The 21923-nt window shown below is 40.8% G+C and overlaps 1 protein-coding gene across 1 annotated transcript in view; it reads right to left on the reverse strand.

The window, feature by feature from the left end:
• Positions 1-21923, reverse strand: part of ppfibp2b (PPFIA binding protein 2b) — an 87061-nt gene that overhangs the window by 3264 nt on the left and 61874 nt on the right. Inside the window, 18 exon segments of the mRNA XM_080736409.1 lie at positions 4524-4649; positions 4992-5114; positions 6068-6156; positions 6808-6919; positions 11200-11350; positions 12333-12452; positions 12959-13094; positions 13951-13983; positions 15766-15798; positions 16742-16813; positions 16816-16897; positions 18306-18353; positions 18748-18808; positions 19157-19231; positions 19348-19415; positions 19718-19800; positions 21038-21113; positions 21553-21614. Coding sequence (XP_080592535.1) covers positions 4524-4649; positions 4992-5114; positions 6068-6156; positions 6808-6919; positions 11200-11350; positions 12333-12452; positions 12959-13094; positions 13951-13983; positions 15766-15798; positions 16742-16813; positions 16816-16897; positions 18306-18353; positions 18748-18808; positions 19157-19231; positions 19348-19415; positions 19718-19800; positions 21038-21113; positions 21553-21614 — 1550 coding nt within the window.

The raw sequence follows: 21923 nt of genomic DNA on the forward strand, positions 1-21923 counted from the left end.
ACACCACTTAATAAATAAAATCATATTAATAAGTCATATTCATGGAGATATTGCAGAGAGAAATTGCAGAGATATAACAGGATTCTTAAGCAGCATGTAGGAGAAAGGTCAGGGGATATTGCACTTTTTAGCTTTTACAGAGTTCACAAGTCTCTTGCCAGAGGGCAGCAGATTGAACAGTCCCTGATGTGGGGGGGTAGGGTCAGACATGATCTTATAGCCTTTGACAGAAATACTTGATCATTTACATTTTCAATACTTAATATGCTGCTATAGTCTAGAGGATAATGACCATATTTTAGGTGAATCGTTCACTTTTTCATAAAAGCGTGAAACTTGGTACACTTGTACAGTTTGGGGCCCTGAACATTTTCAGATATGGAGCCATCGCAAAAACGCCCCCTGGTGGCCATGGCAGACATTTTACTTTCCGCCATTACCAATTAATGTATTTTGCATCATAACTCTTGAACCAAGCATGATAATACAGAACATGTGATGTCTACACCTATGTTTTGATGGTCAAGGATTCCATTGATATCATTTACAATCAACATATAATGTTCAGGTGAATAATTAATAGTCAATTCAGTGATGTTGTGAGGTAGTCCCGTGGTTTTGTCCAATTCTTTTTCACTTCTTCATAAAAGTATGAAACTTGGTACACTTGGACAGTTTGGGGCCCTGCACATTTTCAGATATGGAGCCATCGCAAAAACGCCCCCTGGTGGCCATGGTTGCCATTTTAATTTCCGCCATTGCCAGTTAATGTATTTTGCATCATAAGTCCTGAACCAAGCATGATAATACAGAATATGTGATATCTACACCTATGTTTTGATGGTCAAGGATTCCATTGATATCATTTACATCATAAACTGTCCATAGGTAATGGTCAATTCAGTGATGTTGTGAGGTAGTCCTGTGGTTTTGTCCAATTTATTTTCACTTTTTCATAAAAGTATGAAACTTGGTACACTTGTAGAGTTTGGGACCCTGAACACTGTCAGATATGGAGCCATCACAAAATCGCCATTCTAATATCCGCCATGGCGGCCATTTTAATATCCGCCATAGCCAAATAATGGGGACACGGTGGCACAGTCGGTAGTGCTGTCGCTTCACTGCTAGAACGTCCTGGGTTTGATTCCCGCTGGGGGTGCTGGGGGTCCCAGTCATCAGCACCCACACCCTAGGTGGGGTTGGCAAAAGGGCCTTTCTGTGTGCAGTTTGCATGTTCTACCTGTGTCTCCTAGGGTATATACCCTCACAAAAAACATGCAGTAATCCTAGTCTCTATAATGCCTCCCACTGATGGAGGGGAAAGGAACTGGTTGGAACAACGTGTTCCTCCACGCGCTACGTCCAACCGGGGAAGTTCCTCCCTGTCAGGTGATAAGAAGCGGCCTGTTCACTCCTCATGCACTGAAGGAAACATGAGCTCAATTCAGGGCCCTCCCCAGGCGTGGCAAAGGGAGAGCAGAGCCTAGTATTACAGTTTAGGCAATTGGCACTGGATGAAAAAATGGGTTCAGAAATCGTGGGATACAAAATTTGAAAATATAACCAAATAATGTTGCGTCTAATAAACTTTAATAAACCATACATGATAATACCGAATATGTGATGTCTACACCTATGTTTTGATGGTCAAGTATTCCATGTACAACATCATCAACTGTTCAGGTGAATGGTTAATTATTAGTCAATTCAGTGATATAGTGAGGATTTCAATTAAATAGATGAGATTATACAGAATTAAAATGTAAAGCATATATCATGCCATGCCACTAATTGGGGCCTGATTTACTGTTATGATGGTGTCCACAATAATTATTTATTTTTGGTTGACTCATCTCAGTGCTTTTTTGTGAAGATCTGTCGTCTGCTGAACCCCTTCATGAAGGAAGTACCTTGATGGTCATGTCTGATTTGATGGTCATGAGCAAATCCTGGCAAAAACTTAGTGCAGGTGATATGGTTGCATCAGTGGCAAAATACCATACACCTTGCTTAGCAGGATACTACAACAAAGCTGCCAAACTGCACAAAAAAATACATGTTACCAATGATATGGTATGTCATAGCAAAGCCTTTGCTGAGCTGGTTTACTATATTGAGAATGTCTGTGCAAATGAAGAAATGAAGTCTGTCTTTAGTTTTAAATAAACTGTACTCCTGCCGCCTAGATCAACTGAGCCAGGAACAGACATCAAGGTTTAACTCTACACATTTAAAGAATATGGTTAGGGTCAGTGACTACCTGTGTCCTGGAAAATCAACCAGCAGAACACATCTCCTGGGCAGCCTTTCATGCCAATAAGCTGCAACCAAAGGAACTCACCCCTGCCATGTCAGCTCTCCTTCCCCTATTCCCTGTTGACTCAAAATGTGGCCATGATTCATCATGCAATGAATGTCATCAATCAAGCAGTACAGAGGGTACATCCACAAGTACAGTACCTGTTGTGACAATGCCACAATGGACCAAACTCTGCACAATGTAACCAAACAAATACAGTGGAATTGGCCCCTTTCACATGGAGAAGATCATTTTGTGATTGTCTTAGGAGGATGCACAGAGGCGGAAATATAGGGTACGCCTGAGAGCTCAAGCACCCAGCTATGTGACCATTGATTTCTCCCGAAAATTCCTAGCACTCCGCCGTTTTCACAAGTTCACTTTCACTTTGTCCCAAACTGGCCAAACCGCATTCCTGGCACTCGGCCGATTTTCACACGTTGGCTTTGTCCCTTTCAATTAGAGTATAGGGCTAACACAGCGTCAAAGACCGCCCCACATCCTGGCTGTATGATGTAGCTCTGTTATACTATAGCCTACCAAGACGAAGACGCACCATCTCTGCGACCCCTGTGCCCCACACGCTGGACCACTAAAACGGCATCGCTGCAGTCCATTGCTTCCAACTACATTGCACTCAGCCCGTGGCCTGCGTATGCAGCTAGACACTTTTAGCACGTTTTTTTGCTTTGAGAATCATGCTAAAGTTTTTCTCACGTGTGGAAATGGTCAACACACATTGGGAGGGTGTTGTCGGAAACAGCGCCCGCAAACGCATGGTGCAATTCTATGGAGACGACTTTGATGAAGCCAGGCTGACACTGCATTGTGACGTTTGCCTGGAGATGGCAAAGACCAGTGGACTCACATTCTTTACTTATTAAGTAAAAGTATCAATACTGCAATGTAGATGTACTTCAATTCAAAATGAAATAGCAGATCTACAAGCTCACAAGGCGTCGTGATATGATGCGTTTGGAGCTTGTAGATCGGCTATTTTCAAACAACCTAGGTATAATGGCTAAAGTGGTTAATGTGTGTTTTAAAATATTATAACTTATATCCGAAAAGTAACTAGTAACTAAAGTTTTCAAATAAATGTAGTGGAGTAAAAGTACAATATTTGGATCCGAGATGTAGTGGAGTAGAAGTAAAAGTATTGGAAATTGGAAATACTCAAGTAAAGTACAAATACCTACTTAAAAAGGGGCGGGGTCAAAAACGAGCACCCAGCTCAATATTGAAACTTCAACGTCCCTGAGGATGCATATTGAGATGGTGGCTCTCAAGATACCGGGGGACTGGCTAGAAGGTAGTGGTTCGACGGAAGCCATTGTCTAAGCGAACATAGCCACCCAGGGAGTTGCAGACATGCAGAGTCCTTTCTGAAAGCTTAAACCAAACTAAATACTTATTGTGGACACTAATAAGTAACATAACAGTAAATTAGGCCCCAGTTAGTGGGATGGCATGAAATATGCTTGAAATTGTATTCCACATAATCTCATCTATTTCATTGCTCAGATCCTGATCAGTTTATGATGTTGTACACGTTATCAATGGAATCCTTCAACATAGGTGTTGTTCACATATTCTGTATTATCATTTATGGTTCAGGAAATAAATACATTATTTGGTTATGGCTCATATACAAATGGTTTTGTGATGCCTCCATATCTGAAAATGTTGAGGGCACCAACCAAGTTCAAGTGTACCAAGTTTCATGCTTTTATGAAAACATGAAAAATCTTTGGACAAACCACGGGACAACCTCACAACATCACTGAATTGACCATTAACTATTGACCTGAACAGTTTATAATGTTTTACATGATATCAATCAAATCCTTGACCATCAAAACATAGGTGTAGACATCACCTATTCTGTATTATCATGTTTGGTTCAGAAGTTATGATGCAAAATACATTAATTGGTAATGGCGGAAAGTAAAATGTCTGCCATGGCCACCAGGGGGCGTTTTTGCGATGGCTCCATATATGAAAATGTTCAGGGCCCCAAACTGTACAAGTGTACCAAGTTTCACGCTTTTATGAAAAAGTGAACGATTTTCGTAACTATCCTCCAGACTACTATGTTAAAAACATGAGGTGATGCTGAATGTTGCGGCCCTGGCACTGATTTTCAGAATGCTTTGTAAATACACCCAAAGGATTCTTGAGTGGGATGGCAAAATGCCCAAAGGGATTGGTGTGTACTTACTATCAGCCCTCCGTGCACGCCACTGCCCCGCAGGTTGGGAGCATACTCTGCCAGATCCACCGACCTTAACCACTCCATCACCCGGTGGTTTGACCACTGGACCACCTCACTGGGAGTGGTCTGGTTCTGTAGCACACACACACACACACACAGTATTACTTTACTTCTCAGCATATACAAATCTCATGACACACCTGTATTCATATATCCGTGCAAAAATAGCCTCTAACACGTTTATTATCACTCTATAAAAGTAGGACCAAACTAGATATGCCAGGTTGAAAGTGGTTCAAATATATATTTTTAGGGTATATCATTTTCCTCGTATAGTATTACAATAATAATCCTTGCACTAATCCCTAAACATGATCATACACACATTGTACAGTACGGTTTAAGCTAGAGGAAAGGTCCAAACTACATCCACATCTATGAACATCCACACCCATAAACACCCCCATCCCTGACCTCAGTGCTGGGTCTGCGTTTGAGGCAGTTTGAGCTGAAATTGTTGACACGTAGAACATGAATGGCACACTTGATGCTGAGGTGGTGCAGCTGGCTGGTCACTTTAAGGAACAATAAGTCATTCTGAGAGAGAGACAGAGAGACAGAGAGGCACAGGTTATTTACATCGTATAAGGATTTATACATGTTTTATACATTTTTAAAAACATTATTTAAATTGTATTACTAAATATGAGTCAATAATGAGCTTCAATAATTGTAACAAAGGAAATGACCTAATTAGGAGACAAGATGGAGGATTAGAGACTCAGGAGAGCTCTATTTCCGATTGATTTCACGATCTTACACCTCGTGAAGCAGAATTAGGCTTACGAAAGCCCACTGAAGAACCAAACCAGAACAGGTCTACTCTTTATGATTAAAGATACAGAGTCCAAAGGTGATATAGTGATATATCCAGGCCTTGGACCTGCCATACCGCCCGAACAGCGAAGCAAAGTAGATAAGTCGCTCTGTCATAGGATAAAGAACTTGTATCGTGCCGTAACCACACAAAATCCCGTTTGCAATAATACTCTGTAGTACTTTCATCTACCTGTATAGTTCAAAATACCTCAAGTTGTTCTGATAATTACAGTATGTTAACTCACAACTCAGCGATGACTAACAGACTGGACATGTTAGCTCTGTACTGGTACTGTACTTGCAAAGCCCAGAGCAGGGATGCTGTGGTTCAAGTGGTTAACAAAAGTGGCATTTTAAGAGTTTTAAGCACATTTTGATTATCACTACTATCGTTAATTGAAATTATGTTGGCCACACACATTTTCATATAAGTTTCATATGGTCCCGTCCTTAATTGTTGATGTGACTGTGTTGAAACATAAGCACATTAGAGACCAAAGAGCTGAACAGCTACGTTGGTCCCAGCAGCAGTTGTCTGGTCAAATGTATTTATATATCGCATTTCAAAACAACAGCAGTTGACCACAAGTGCTTTCCAAAAGATAATAGTAACATATAGGCCGTAGTCTATTCACAAAGCAATAATACAAGCCTATAATGTAGTTACTTACCACAGTCAGGTACTGCATCATGTGTCCATCCACCCGCCCCTCATTGAACTGGTCTTTATACTGAGGTAGTCCAATGTCATCTAGCCAGCCTTGGAACACATGAGATGAATAGAATTATTATCATTTATATAATTTTATAAGCTTTAATTTACTTTATTTACTTACTTCATACTTCATAGAGAAATTCATACCCCATGTTCAATTCAGTTCCTTTTATTGTCGTTGTGATAACAAATACACACAATGAAATTAAAAGGTCAGCAGGGGAAAAGTAAAAGACACATAAGACATTTAAAGACCGTAAAGAATCCAGGGGTGGCACCAGGGGGGGCTAGAGGGGGCTTTAGCCCCCCTGGTGAAGGCTTAGCCTCCCCTAAGCCCCCCTCCTCACAAACCCAATTGGGATGAGAAATATTTAAGGAATAAATAAATGAAATATATATGAATATGTAAAAGACAAATCACTGACTTATATGTACCATACAATAAAATCATACTTTTTATGCTGGAAAGCATCTTCAGTCTCACAAAAACCCTATCCGTTCACCTACAGTCCATAGATTCGGAGCTGGCACCTGTCGTATTAGTATTATTCATTATTGTTTGTTGATAAAATTCATTAGCCCCTGTGCTAAAAAAGCCAGCTGCTGGCCGCCCTTATGTGTGTGTGTGTGTGTGTGTGTGTGTGTGTGTGTGTGTGTGTGTGTGTGTGTGTGTGTGTGTGTGTGTGTTGTACATACGTGTGACCCAGACATAGTCCAGTTCTGAGGACTTCTCAGCCTGCTTGGTGCTAAATGACTTGATGGCTAGCTGCAGTTTCTTCCTGTGGAGGGGATTCTTCACACCCATCTCCTGATGATGAAAGACAGAGACAATGCTGACATCATCATTTCACATTAAAAGAAATATATAATAATACTATATAGAGCAACGAAGTCATGACATGACTCGCTCATCCCCCGGTTCACGGAAGTAATTTCTCTATGGAGGATAATATTCAGTCATCTTAAAATCTTCTCATATAAGCATTGCGGTCCAAAAATAAACAAACGGTCTTTGCGATATTGTCGGGGAGGTGGCTCTTTATGGTTTATGATAGTCAGTCACTCATATTTGATAAAGTCTGTTTCTAGCAAAAATGTAAATAATTCGGCGACAGTAACATTAGCGTTTTCTCACCATCAGTTGATTCTTCATATCCATACGAGTCAAACCGCTGAGATCATTTTTTTACAATTGGAACACTGTTCTTATATGACGCGAGATATGAAAAATGTCAATGGGAATTCAGAATGGAGGAAGAAAACGTCCCACTTCACTGCTCTATAGCGCTCACGGTATAACAAAGTGAAAAAGAGAGAACAAAAGCAAGCACAGCCATCATAATGAATCACGTAAATCAAATTATCATCAAGAGGAGAGGGCAAGTCAAGAAACTAAGGACACAGCTGAAGGTGAAACTAAAGAGGAGAGACGGGTGTTACTGATTATAGAGGCAGACAGGAACTAAGACAGACAGGTAGAACCAAAAGATTAATTGACGCGCTGAATGGAAGATTATTTTGTCAGCTGCATTAGTCTGAGTGTGTGTGTGTGTGTGTGTGTGTGTGTGTGTGTGTGTGTGTGTGTGTGTGTGTGTGTGTGTGTGTGTGTGTGTGTGTGTGTGTGCGTGCGCGCGCATGTGTGTGTGTGTGTGTGTGTGTGTGTGAGGGATGGGCATTAGCGGTCTGTAGATACACGCACATCCAAAAAGGACTGCGACGGGTGCTGGACCAAAAAAATAATACTGGAAAAGAAGAAAAGGTCCGCACACTGTCTATAAGCTCCCCAGAAATTTATTAATAGAGCGGAAAAAATACAACGTTTCGGCCTACATTGGCCTTCTTCAGGTGTAAACTGAACAAATGTGTCACAGTGAAGGTTTAAGTATAGTGCATGCTGGGTAGAATTCACACAAATCATGATTGAAATCATGAATGAAATCAGCTGAAATCAGCCAACGCCCCAATGATCTTGACTGATTGTCAAATCAGCCACAGTCAAATCAGCCACATTATAGGAGGCCAGGGTATAGGGTATTTAAAAAAACCAGCATATTTACTAACAAAAGGTAACAGTGTACCAAACCTATTACTGTCATATACAATGATAATAACAATAAACAGTGTAAACAAAGTCAGAATTCACAAATAAAACTCAAAAAACAATGCAACAAGAATAAAAACAATATAATGTACAATGATTAGGAAAGAAAAAACAAGTCACAGGAAAGGCTTCAAATCAAATTCTTCATTAAGACCGTGTGGGGCGCCCATAGTGTTGAGATAATGTATATAATACATCTCTCTCTGTAATAGGCGGCGTTCTAGGTTGCCGCCTCTAGGGGTTTTTTCAACCTTTTCTATGCCCATGTACCTGAAACTAGAGATGCTGTGCCCTGCCAGTTTAAAGTGTAGGGCCACAGGATTTCTTTCGTCCCCACATCTAATATTGGAACGATGCTCGCTCATGCGAGTTCGAAGGGGTCTGTTCGTTTTGCCAACATACCCAAGGCCGCACGGGCATTTAATCAAATAGACCACATTAGTGGTGCTACAAGTAATCATACCACGGATTTTAATTTGTTTCCCACTGTGGGGGTGTGTGTAGGACTTCATTTTACTAGTGAAGACACACTGGGCACATCCACCACACTTATAGTTCCCATCTGGGATATTTTCTAAAAAAGTGCCTTTTTTCTTCTGTGCGGGTGTATACGATCTGACCAACTGGTCCCTTAGGTTGGGAGGGCGTTTAAATACAACTGCAGGAGCTTCTTTGTATATGGTGTTAAGTCTCGAGTCTGACTGAATAATGTGCCAATGTTTGGAAATTATTTTTTTGAAATCAAAACCCATGGGTGAATAACGGAGCACACAAAAAGGAGCGTTAGCTTTTTTAGGTCTATTTTTTGGTATTAGGCATTCATCTTGTGTCATGGTCTTAAAACGATCAGCTGCACTGTCAACCCATTCCTGTTTATACCCCCTTTCTAAGAATCTGTTGGTCAGATCCAAAGCTTGTGTATTAAACCCTGTGTCTGTACTGCAGACTCTTCTGGCTCTGTGGAACTGACTAATAGGCAGACTCTGTATCAGGTGTCTAGGATGAAAACTATCACCTCTTAATATAGTGTTCCTATCGGTGGGTTTGCGGTATAGGTCTGTCTGAATAGAATTGTCCTTTTTAATTACCAACACATCAAGAAAACTGATGTTGGTGTCACTGGACTCAATAGTGAATTGTAAATTCGTATTTGCAGAATTGAGGTAACTATGAAAAAGTTTAAGTCTCTCTGCAGAACCCTCCCATAGAATAAACAGGTCATCAATATAACGCTTGTATAACAGAATGTTAGCATAGAAAGGGTTAACCGTGGAATCAAGAACAAAGTGTTGCTCAAAATAACCCATATATAAATTAGCATAATTTGGGGCCATTGTGCTGCCCATGGCTGTCCCTTTAGTTTGTAAGAAAAAATCGTTTTGGTACAAAAAGTAATTAGAAGTAAGAACCAATTCGGTAAGGTCAGTGACACAAGCTGTGCTGGGTTTAATGAGTGGGTCTCTTTGACTCATAAAAAAGTGGACAGCCTCCACACCTCCCCTGTGTGGGATGTTGGTATAAAGGCTGCTGACATCCAGTGTAACTAAAAGACACTCTGTGGTGGGTAAATTCACAGACTTCAACTTATTAATAAAATCAATCGAGTCCCTCGTATAGGAGGGAAGAGCAGTAACCCATGGCTTTAAGCAGTAATCCACGAAAGTAGATATATTAGAAGTTAGAGAATCGATACTACTAACTATTGGTCTACCCACTAAAGGCACTGTCTGTGATTTGTGAACCTTGGGCAAAGTGTAAATTACAGGAATGACAGGAAAATCACTTTTCATAAATGCATATTCATTTTTACTTATTTCGCCCTTTTCAAACCACAATTGTAATTGTGCATGTACAGATGCCATAAAGGAATTAGTCGGATCAGACGGAAGTTTTCTATAGAATGTATCGTCATTTAATTGTCTCCTGATTTCAGAATCATAATCAGATGCATTTTGTATGACAATCGCCCCACCTTTATCTGCTGGGCGAATTATAATGGTGTTATCTTTCTGTAATTCAGTGATCTGATCTCTTTCCGACTTAGACATGTTGTTAAACACTTTATATTCACTTTTTTTCTTTAAGGCAGATAGTACATCATACTCAACTAAACGGCAATAAGTATCAAGAGATGCGCTCCTGTTCTTAGGCGGAATAAAAGAAGACTTTTTTCTGAAAGGGGTGAATTTCCCCTCAGTCAGATTAGTAGTGGGAAAAGGAGCCACATCAAGTTCATTCACAGTTTCGTTCGCATCAGGAGTGTTGGCTACCGACACCGTTGTACTGGAGTGAAACAGTTCTTTGAGTCTCAAAGTACGAAAGAACTTGGATGGAGGGATGGGCATTCCAACTTCAATGTCAGAACAATTATAGATTATATTTTTTAAGTGATTTATTTAATTAATATTCTGTTAATATTTTTACATGACTTCCATCCATCAACCGCTTATCCGGAATCGAGTTGCGGAGGTAACGGTTCCAACTGAGATTTCCAGACTTCCCTTTCCAGGGCAACATTAGCATCCTGGGGGATCCCGAGGAATTCCAAGGCCAGATATAATCCCTCCATCTGGTCCTTGGTCTGCCACGGGGTCTCCTCTCAGTGGGATGTGCAGCGAGGACAACCCTAGGGAGACGCTCAGGAGGCATCCGTTCTAGATGCCCGAACCACCTAAGCTGACTCCTTTCCAAGTCAAGGAGCAGTGGTTCTACTAAGACTGAACTTACAGTATCTCTAAGGGAGAGGCCGGCCTCCAGTCTGAGGAAACTCATTTCGACCGATTGCATCCATGATCCGCTATCTTATTATTTTGGTCATGACCTACTGTAGGTGAGAGTAGGAATGAAGATTGCTCAGTAAATATAGAGTTTGTCTTCTGGCTCAGCTCTCTTTTCAGCACTTAATTTCTGTTAATTCTGGTTATTAGGTCTCAAACGGTTAGTGAGTATGTGTGTGCGTGTGTGTGTGTGTGTGTGCGTGCACGTACCTTCTCTAGGTCCTGTGGGGTGGACGACAGCAGAGTTTGACCACTGGTGATCCAGTGACGAGCAAGGATTCCGTATTGGCCGAGACCAATCTCCTCCAGCCAATCACACACCTGCTCAGTTGTCCACTTTGAGAAGGGTGTCTTAAGGTCCCTGAACAGGTCACAAGAAAACAGGAGAATGACACAATTGTATTCTTTACATGTTTAAACACTTCACGTGCTATAGCATATTCTAAAGCAAAAGTAATTGCTGTGTGTGCGTTAGGGCATTAACGACTTGTGATTTTTGCAAGTCGACTCGACGCAGTAAAAAGTTGAGTTGAAGTCGACTTTATCGTTTGATGACGTCATCATCACATCACACACGACCCCCCAATTATTTTAGAGGGTATATTCACATTTCTAAAGTGCCAATTTAAGGACTTTTTTAATACCTCTAAAATGACAAATTAAACATTGTCCAATTTGTCAAATATATAGAGGCAGAAATTGGGAAAATAGCCGATCTACATGCTCACAAGCATGTTGTGGGCATGTAGATCTGCTATGTTATACCAAATGTAATGTAGCACTGTAATATTGGATCATTCTGTCCTTGACAATTAGCCCTATTCACGACCCGCCCACTCAGCATCCCCCGGGTGCTGAAGTCCCGTTTTGAAGGGGAAAATCCTACTATAAGCCTATAGAGTTAGCACAGAAATCGCAAATGTAATGCAATTTCCGAATAGTAAAGTATAAAATACGGCTAGCATGATCAAGAGCACAAGATAGTAAACGGCACAAAGCATTATAATTTACTTTACCGTTAGAAATAACGATTTGTTGGCTTTAAGTCCAGTATAGTTTCCCCTTCTAAATTGAAGTCAGCACCCGGGGGATACTGAGAAACGGAAGTAGGTGGGCGGGCCGTGAATAGTTTGAATGCTGTACAGACGCACACATGGAGCAAAAATAATGATAGAAAAAATAAATAAAAAAATTCAACTTCGTCTTTCGACTTTCTCCGGTGGGAGTCGACTTGTGTAATGAAGTCGACTGAGTTGACTTGTCGACTTTTTTCGTTAATGCCCTAGTGTGTGTGTGTGTGTGTGTGTGTGTGCGTGTGTGCGTGTGTGCGTGCGTGTCCATACCGTGAGTTCCCTTTCCGTGCCAGCCGTGGTCCAGCAGTAGCTCTGAATCCTCCCCTCTTAAACTCTCCCATCTCTGGATCATCAACCTGAACAGGACTGCCTGATTGGCTACGACGGATTCTACAAGTGGAGAGAGAATGATGAGTGTGTTTTTTTTTTACTTTGTTTTTGCATGTGTGTGCGTGCGTGCATGCGTCAGTGTTGCCAGGTCTGCTTATCATAGGTGACTTTGGGCTTGTTTTTCTGTAAAGTTGCTTGTAAATATTGGTAGTGGCAGGTTGTGTTCTTTTGGGCTTGTTTCTTAAGTGTAGTTACTTATTTGGGCTTCCACACTAGTGTTGTTTAAACCAGTGGTTCTCAAACTAATTTTGATTCAGATGGGGATCTCAAAATATTTTGTGTCAGGGACCCCCGACCCCCGCACCAGATTTGTGTTAAAATGTTTAAAAGAATAATATACAGTATCTATTCAAAAAGTGTCACTTGTCACATTTTTTGTTGTTGAAAATAGCAGCTCTACAAGCTCACAACGCACGGCATCGCAACACGTTGTGAGCTTGTAGATGGACTATTTTCAAATATCCGACACACAATAGTTTTAAAGCGCTCATGTCATAAACACTTACTTCCCCCAGAGCTTTTTGATTCCCCTGTGGCTCTTCTTGTTCTCAGGGGAGATGGGGGACTGCTGACCAGAGTCTACTCCAGAGGACAGCGGGGACAGATCTGACAGAATGGATTCCTCCAGCCTCTCTGGATGCCCTGGACAGAACAGAGGCAGAGCAACAGCAGACTGGATCAGATGAGTAAGAGACAAAGTAATATAACGACTTTAATCCAATAGCCGTTCAGGTGATGATCACCTTGGATCGTTTTATTCTGCTTAATCACTTAAACGCAAAATTATATATCTATATTAAAATAAAATAAAAAGTAAAGACAAGAATCATACATACAAATGGACAACAAATGAAACAAAAAATGTAATACAATAAAATACAATACAATACAATACAACACAATAAAAAAAAGGGAAAGACAATGCCATATGGTCCTGAGTATTTGGTTACAGAAGAGAGGGGAAAAACAAAACAAAAACATAGCAGTAAAATATGTTGCACTAACAACACCACATCTCAAGTTCCGTTATCAATATACATTAGCCTATATAGCTTACGTATACAGTAGCTTATGTATTTATCCATTCTGTCAGCCAATCTACCAACTCACAACACGTCACAGGTATATTGGTTAATTATTTTCCAAAAAGTGTTTGTTCTTTTCTATCATGATATACTGTATGCCCAAAAGAGGAACACCAGGGGTAATGTGGTAAATATCCCCACCCTGCATTGCTATTTCCGTGGCCTAAAGATTTAGATTTAATTGGGGAAGCAAAATCACATACAGTAAGGAGAGCAACCCACTGGGGTGTTTAATTTATACTGCATCTCTCTCAAAGGAAAGGGGAATCCCACAACAGTGCGGGTAGTAACAAAAGCTAGAGATTATGTATTATATTCATGCAGTGATGATAACCCATTTCACTGAGGTCAGCTACAACACTCGTGCGGGGAACAGAGAACAGATTGACGCTGTAACGTACTGTAGTACCCACCAACACCATAGAGGTCATGTTTGCCAGGAGACCCTGTGGCAGAGGAGATTAGCAAAGCAAAGACGAATGAACGGGTAAGAAGCAGAAGCGGAGCATTAGTCATAGCCTCATTAATAAACCTCAAAACCTCTCTACGAACACACGTAGTGTTAAGTAGCAGCATGCAAATTCACAAGCCACATTTAAGGAGAAGATAAAAGCTGCAACACGGGCAGCTCCAACGGCAGGGAATTTATCCCCAAAACCAAAAGTGACTTTTATTTAGCACGTCACATTTCATCAGGCTTTAGGCTTGGCTTGGTCTTTATCAGACTTGAAAGGTCACTTTTGGTGCTCGGATTAATTCTCTACAATGGAAGCAGTTTTTGTCTGCGTAGATTTCCCCCCCTTTTCAATAAATAGATGAAAATATCTTAGCATGAAATGGCCTCTCTTTGCAAAAGAGATTGTGTTTGGGAAAAGATGTTCTATTGTTTTGCCCATTTACTGTATACGCCATCGTAAAGTAGAAGATCTACAAGCTCACAGTGCGTCGCATCAGCTATTTTTGGCGTGGTATAGTATAAATCAAGAACGTTGGACTGCAGAACGTTCCTGTGATTGATTGATTATTTTTATTAGGCAAAAATGGATAGTCAATACAATTTGAAATGTAGTACAGTACAAGTACAGTTAAACACCCTGCCTAAAAGGAACATCCCAATAACACTTTTTACAGTCTTTTTTTACGTTGGAAGCCCTCGGTATTTAATTCAATGCAATTTTTAATTCAGTAAAACCCTGTCAGACACTTAGTAAAATTGTAGGGGGCTGTTCAGTACATTTTCATCCCCATTCGTATACATTGGACGTCTAAGCCAGTTGAACAGTGCATATCCCTGAGCACGCACTTCGCCCTCAAACAACACTGATGACTCTGAAGCTTTAAGCTCTGTGTGTGTGAATGGGTGTGAATGTGCATGTGAGCCAGTGTGTGTGTGTGTGTGTGTGTGTGTGTGTGTGTGTGTGTGTGTGTGTGTGTGTGTGTGTGTGTGTGTGTGTGTGTGTGTGTGTGTGTGTGTGTGTGTGTGTGTATGGATGGGTGTGAATGTGCATGTGAGCCAGTGTGTGTGTGGCGGTAAGAGAATGCTGATGTGAGGGATTATCTTGAACAAACTCTCTGAGTCACAGAGGTGACAAACAGTAATAATCCTGGCAGGGGAGTTGCTGCTTGATCCTCTTTTCAAAGTTGAGTCTCAAATCACCTCAGAGCTTCCTTAGCACATAACCATTAGCCTACACCTCCAAACGCTTATTGGTTCTATCCAGACCTAGTGTCTCAAGCCAGAACGTCTTTAGCAATCTTCGAAACGTTAAAGAGAGTCTTCTGCAGGGTAAACGTTGCAAACTTGAAGCTGTCATATGCTCGGAAGAGTATTTCGTGTTCACAAACATGTTCACTGCTCAAATAAATTAAGGGGTCATTTTGTTCCCTTAAATTCTTTGAGCAGTATATTTTAAAATGATCTTTAAAACATATTTTTGAATGTCCATTTCAGCTAGGCAGATAGGCTTGGACTCATTTGGTTTTCAGTAGGAGTTGTTTATTTACACGACCGCAAGTGTGAAAGGGGAAGTGAGGAAATGACGTGACATGCGCTTTATATTCTATTCGTATTCAGAGTTACCGAAGCTGTCACGCCGTCACGGGGAAGCATAACTTACACATAATTTAAATAATGAATTATTTGAAACAGATTGTAGTGATATCACTAGCATATCAATTCAACTTCCTCCTTAAGTCTTTCCACATACTGTACTGTAGTTATACAGTACCTAAGGCTGGAGCACTGGCACTCCTGCAGCGAACTTCAGCCAGAACACAGACAGACAGAGAAAAGCAATGCAGCAGCAGAGCAGAGGACAGGGATGGAAAGAGAAACAGTGGAGCATAGGAAAGGAAGCAATCATAGTTACGTTAGTAGAGAAAAAGATTAATCACCAAGAGTTTGTTGCATTTTGCGTTGGACTTATTTTCTGCCTCCGAGATAAAAGTTGTTCTCGGATTAAAATGAGTTGGCAAGAAGCAGGGATGTGTCACAACACACTTTAAAATCCTAGAGAATATTTTCGGAATAAAATGCATATTAACAGAGTTCTCTCTTCTTATATCAATCATAAAACTTTTATTCAATTTCTGTTCATATTTCGTAATACCTGGAGTCATTTACTTCCTCTGCAAAGTTCTTTTTTTAACTTTTGCACTTGTTCCTAGGAAACAGATTTTGGATTGTTAGAATAACTTGTCCAAAGCAATTCTAACATCATACTGGCTCATAAGCGGCGCCCAACATTTTAATACTATAAACCAAGCGCATAATGAAGAAATGTAATGGACTTAAGTTAAAAATGTATCCACCTGTTTCCGCAAGACTTTACAGTAGCATTATCTGTGGGACAGAGAGAGAACAGCAGACATACAAGCTCACGTCGCGCCGCAGATGCAACCGCTGTGAGCTTGTAGATCATTCTCGGCTGCGACGCCGGAAACTGCCGCACAACTTCTGGCGCAACGCACGACGGGACATGGGAAAGTTGTGGATAGATCTTTGTGATCCGACCACTGAACATGGCAGCCAAATGGCTGGCACGTTAAGTGGTCAGATGGGTGTCCGAGCATGTTTATTTTAATGATCAATCAATCGATTGTATTCCGTCTTCTTGGATCAATGGAACTAATACTGTACTCCAAGTTTCTACTTATCGGTATCACAATGAAAGCATTTTTCAAGGTTCTGGTGTAGACACTCACTGAGGCTATAGTCGTTGTCGTTGCAGTGGACGGGGGAGAGGTGAACAGGGGGTGAGTACTCTCCCTCTCCGCTCCGTTCTGCTCCATCCTCAGCTCTCCTCTCTTACGCAGCTTCCCTGGTAGAGTCTGGTACTTGTTCAGCTCCATGGGACGATTCTGGAGAAGCAAAACCAGCGTAACGCAAGTGCCAGTTAATCTACTGGTAAAATGTTAACAACTTTCTTTCCCAACATTAAATCCATCTGATCATTCATGTAACACACACCATTTGTGGTCCTTTATAAATGCACGATATGACAAGACAAAGCCAATTCAAGAGTAGGGTTGTGATCTGTGCTCTGCCATATAACTCAGTGGTTCTCAACCTGTGGGCCGGGATTCCCAGGGGGATCCCCAAATCTTTTTTGGGGGGTCCCCAGAGGATTAATGTGCAACATTTTTTTCTCACCCAACAGTAAACAAACCAACATAAAGTGTAAGTGTATAAAGGGTATCTGCACATTTTAAAGTGACAATTTAAGGACTTTTTAACTCTTATTGTGCCTATCCCGAACTAGTTCGAGATAATTATTAACGTCCTGGGTGCCTATCCCGAACTAGTTCGGCTTTTAAAAAAAAAGATTTTTTGTAAAAAAAAAATGATTTTTTATTTTTGAGCCGCGCCGCCGGCCGTCATCTGTTTACACGGCCCGCGAGAGCGTCGCGCCGCCGATATTTACCATCCACTCCAATGCAATCCAGGATCTTTAGAGCTCATTTTCTCTGTTCCATGCATATCCATGAGGTGTGCAAGGTTTAATCATGGCTAAATCGCCAAAAATAGGGCTTCTAAAATGCTTGGTAGCCAATAGCTAACTTCAAGCTAACTTCATCCTGTTCCTGTACATGCACAAAGGAAAGTGTTCAGGCGCATCATGGCTGCGCACAGCTTGTGCATATACCAGCGTATCTCTATGGTGTTTTCTATGGCCACTGGGCGCCCTCTAGTGGTAAAAAGGTGGCATTGAAAGGGTTAACACCTATAAAATGACAAATTAAACATGGCCAAATTGTCAAATATTAGAGGCAGAAATTGTGAAAATAGCAGATCTACAATGCGAGGCGTTGTGAGCATGTAGATCTGCTATTTTCACAATAGAACGGTGTTATTATACAAAATGGAATGCCTCAACTCTAGGTGCTCGTCAGGGTGGGGGGATTGATTATTTTGGGGGTCCCAGCCTGAAAAGGTGGAGAACCACTGATATAACCTATTTATTTCAAAGAATAGGTTGATCTTGTGTGCTTTGAAAAGGGGACTATCTTAATGATCTTGGTATTTTACAAAGACATCAGAGTCAACAGAGAGCTGAAAAGACTAAGAGGAAAAAGGCCAGCAGAGGGGAAAGCCTGGGAGGCAGCTGTGATGAATACTGCTGCTGACAACGTCTTCAGGTGGGGCATGACCCCCTGTGTGTGTGTGTGTGTGTGTGTGTGTGTGTGTGTGTGTGTGTGTGTGTGTGTGTGTGTGTGTGTGTGTGTGTTGTTAGTGTTGGGTTAAGCTATGTGATGCAGCAGAAAGTACCTCTGGCCCCATGTCTGAGTCAGGCTCAAGGGACTGGAACTCTACCGCCTATAGCAGACACCAGCACAGGAGATAGAAAGAAGCACACGCACGCACGCACGCACGCACACGCACGCACACACGCACGCACGCACGCACGCACGCACGCACACACCCATTTGCATACGCACACACCCGTACGTAAACATACATGAACCCAAACAAACAAAGTTAGTTCAGAAGCACGTAACCAATCATACAACTTCCTCTCAAGAAGATTAGGCGGTGAAATGTTAGCATTAGCTTTTCCTTTCTTTTTTTCCCCAGTTAGTATTATAAGCAGTAAAAGCAGGTATATCTGTATTAATTAAGTAAGGTTAGATTTATAGCTTGAATACCAAACCAATAGCAGAACTTTATTTAAAAGAAACATTTGATTTGATTAAAATACAGAAACAACAACCTTTGGTAAAGATCCACTCTGCAACTCTTCAAGACTGCTGGATAGCAATCGCTGTCGATTCCTGGACACAAAAAATAAAATAAAATAAAAAACACATTAGTAATTGTATGTGTTGAAGGATTTACTTTTGTCCTTGGACACACATACAGCAATGTCTGTCATGAACACTTTGATAGTGTCATTACATTGTGTCATATACAGTATATACCAATTTCCGTCATATGAGGTCAGATTTCTATAATACCTATACAGTAATGCGCGCGCACACACACACACACACACACACACACACACACACACACACACACACACACACACACACACACACACACACACACACACACACACACACACACACACACACACACACACACACACACACACACACAGAGTATTCAATTCTACGTACCATGCTCCATTAAGGAAGTTAGCATCTCCTGAAGGAACCAACGATGAGTCCATGGAGTTCTGCATGCTACGGAAACTAGCAGATATAAGATGTGGGTGAGTGAGTGAGTGAGTGAGTGAGTGAGTGAGTGAGTGAGTGAGTGAGTGAGTGAGTGAGTGAGTGAGTGATGTACTCTATGTGTGTCTTTCTACCTGGAGTCCAGTTCCCTCTGGAAGGAAGATGGGGACACCAGCAGAGGAGATGATCCTCTAGATGAGATCTAAGGAAGCCAAAACAGACTGTAGTTTCACTTCTTCACTAACAGCAACACATTTCTTCAGGCGACGGGAGTGAAATGAACACTTAAGATTCTAGTGTGCCAATGAAATAGCGGTACTTATCAAGCCTGTGTGTGTGTATGTATGTGCATGTATTAATGTACCTCTGACCCCTGTGTGTGTGTGTGTGTGTGTGTGTGTATGTGCGTGCATGTATTAACGTACCTCTGACCTGTGTGTGTGTGTGTGTGTGTGTGTGTGTGTGTGTGTGTGTGTGTGTATGTATGTGCATGTATTAACGTACCTCTGACCGTAGAACATCACAATGTGCTTTGTGTGTGAGAGCTCTGAGCTTCAGGCTGCCACTCAGCTCTTCTTCACTGCTTCCTGGAAGGTACAACACATACAGTTTAAATCAGTGGTCCTCAACCTTTCAAGAGTTGAACATGGTTTAACATGGAAAATAGCAGATCTACATGCTCACAACGCCTCGCGTTGCGAGGCATTGTGAGCATGTAGATCAGCTATTTTCACAATTTCTGACTCTAATATTTGCAATTTGGCCAATGTTTAATTTGTAATTTTAGAGGTATTAAAAAGGCCTTAAATTGTCAAATGTGCAGACAATTCATTTAAACTTTATGTTGGTTTGTTTGCTGTTGAGAGAGAAAACAATGTTGCACATCTGGGGACCCCCCAAAATAATTTGGGGACCCCCCCTTGGAGGTCCCGACCCACAGGTTGAGAACCACTTAACACAGTACATTACAGCAGTGGTTCCCAAACCTTTTAGCCTGTGACTCAAAAGAGAAATTAGACGTTTTCCCGGGACCCAAACTAGTGAAAACAGCAGATCTACAAGTTCAGAATGCATCTCTTCGTGTCACGTTGTGAGCTTGTAGAACGCCTATTTTCACTACTTCTAAAACATTCGTTTTCAAATATATGGAATTTCTTAGATTTTTCTTTGATTTCTTCATGAAATTACTGGGAAAAAAAACATTGAATTTCTTTTTTAATACATGAAAACATATGCTTTTTGAGGATTTATTTTATTTTATTTTAATGTTTTGAAATAACAATTAAAAACTAAATGTAGGAAACAAAAAGTTAAGGGACCCGTGAAAATGTGTTTGGGAAACAGTGCATTACAGTATAAGGATCAACACATACCGTATACAGTACCACACCAGTACAATAGAATACAGGAAAGAGAGAGTGAAAGGAAATAAATCCAAACACAATCATAAACAGAATCAAATTGAATTTTGGATGCTGGTCTGTTCATAGTCTTCTTCAGTAGTATAATGGGGGCAGAGACAGAGAGAATAGTTCTAAATGGACTAAATAGAACCCTACAGGTCCATATGATTCCATTTGTACACTCTCTGAATTAAATTATCACTGAGGATTTATACTGTGTAAACATAATTGTATTTAATATGAGACACACCATTTCCCTAACATAATTCTACATGACACACACCAGAAAACTCACACAAATCCTTACACCTTATCTCTGGAGTCATTTGATAACGATGTATTAGTCAAGCTAGTTTATCCTTGGTTTCATTCACACAGCACAGTAATAAAACAGTCAGATATTGTACTGGATAATTCTTACCTTGTGTGAGTGCCATGACTTCCTTCATTTTTCTGTACTGGCCTAATAAACCGGTCAGCTCGTCTATATGTCGATCCTGTCATATAACAAAACAAGTAGTCTAATTCAATAAATGTTTTTTTCTTTTCCACAGCAGCACATCAGGATAATTGTGGGCTCGCTGAAAGCGAGCACACGTATGTTATCTTCATTATTTATCTATCAAGTTCTCCTCGACAGTACAAAGGCAGGGCCCTTAGCCAATGAGGTGCAGCCAAAGGGTAGATCTTCATGCCCATACATGGTGTTACATGCGAGCCCACACTGTTTCGTAGGAACAGTATTTCTAGTTAAAATATTAACATTACTAACTTACTATTATTATCCCCACCCCCCACTAGAACTCAATTTGAATCATTGTTTCTCCACAAGTGGCTCAGGCACTACTATGATCCAAAATATTCTAAATGTAAGAAGATAAAAAATAAATATATATATATTGTACCGTAGTTACAGAGTAGAGCACACACACTGACCTTTTCATCATTTGACGCCAACAAAGATTCCATTCCCATCTTCAACCTGTGGAACTCTTGATCTAAGAAACAGGAAGAAGTGTGTCATCATACAGACGCTTCCTGCATTCTTATCCATCCTTCTTCAAAGCAGTGTTGATTTTGTCGACTAAAACTATGACGAAAAAATGTTGTCGACTGCATTTTTTCACTGACAAAAAAACGAAATAAAAACGAAGCTTTGACTAACTAAAACTAAGACTAAATATATTGACAATTTCGTCAACAAAATAAAAACTAGACTAAAACGTTAGGGAGGGACTAGTGGAGAAGAGAATCATTTTATGTTTGGTTGCTCTCAGGTGTTGCGTGCTGAAAATAGCAGATCTACA

The sequence above is a fragment of the Nannobrachium achirus genome (genome assembly GCF_963921795.1).
Source record: "Nannobrachium achirus genome assembly, chromosome: 11".
NCBI lineage: Eukaryota > Metazoa > Chordata > Actinopteri > Myctophiformes > Myctophidae > Nannobrachium > Nannobrachium achirus.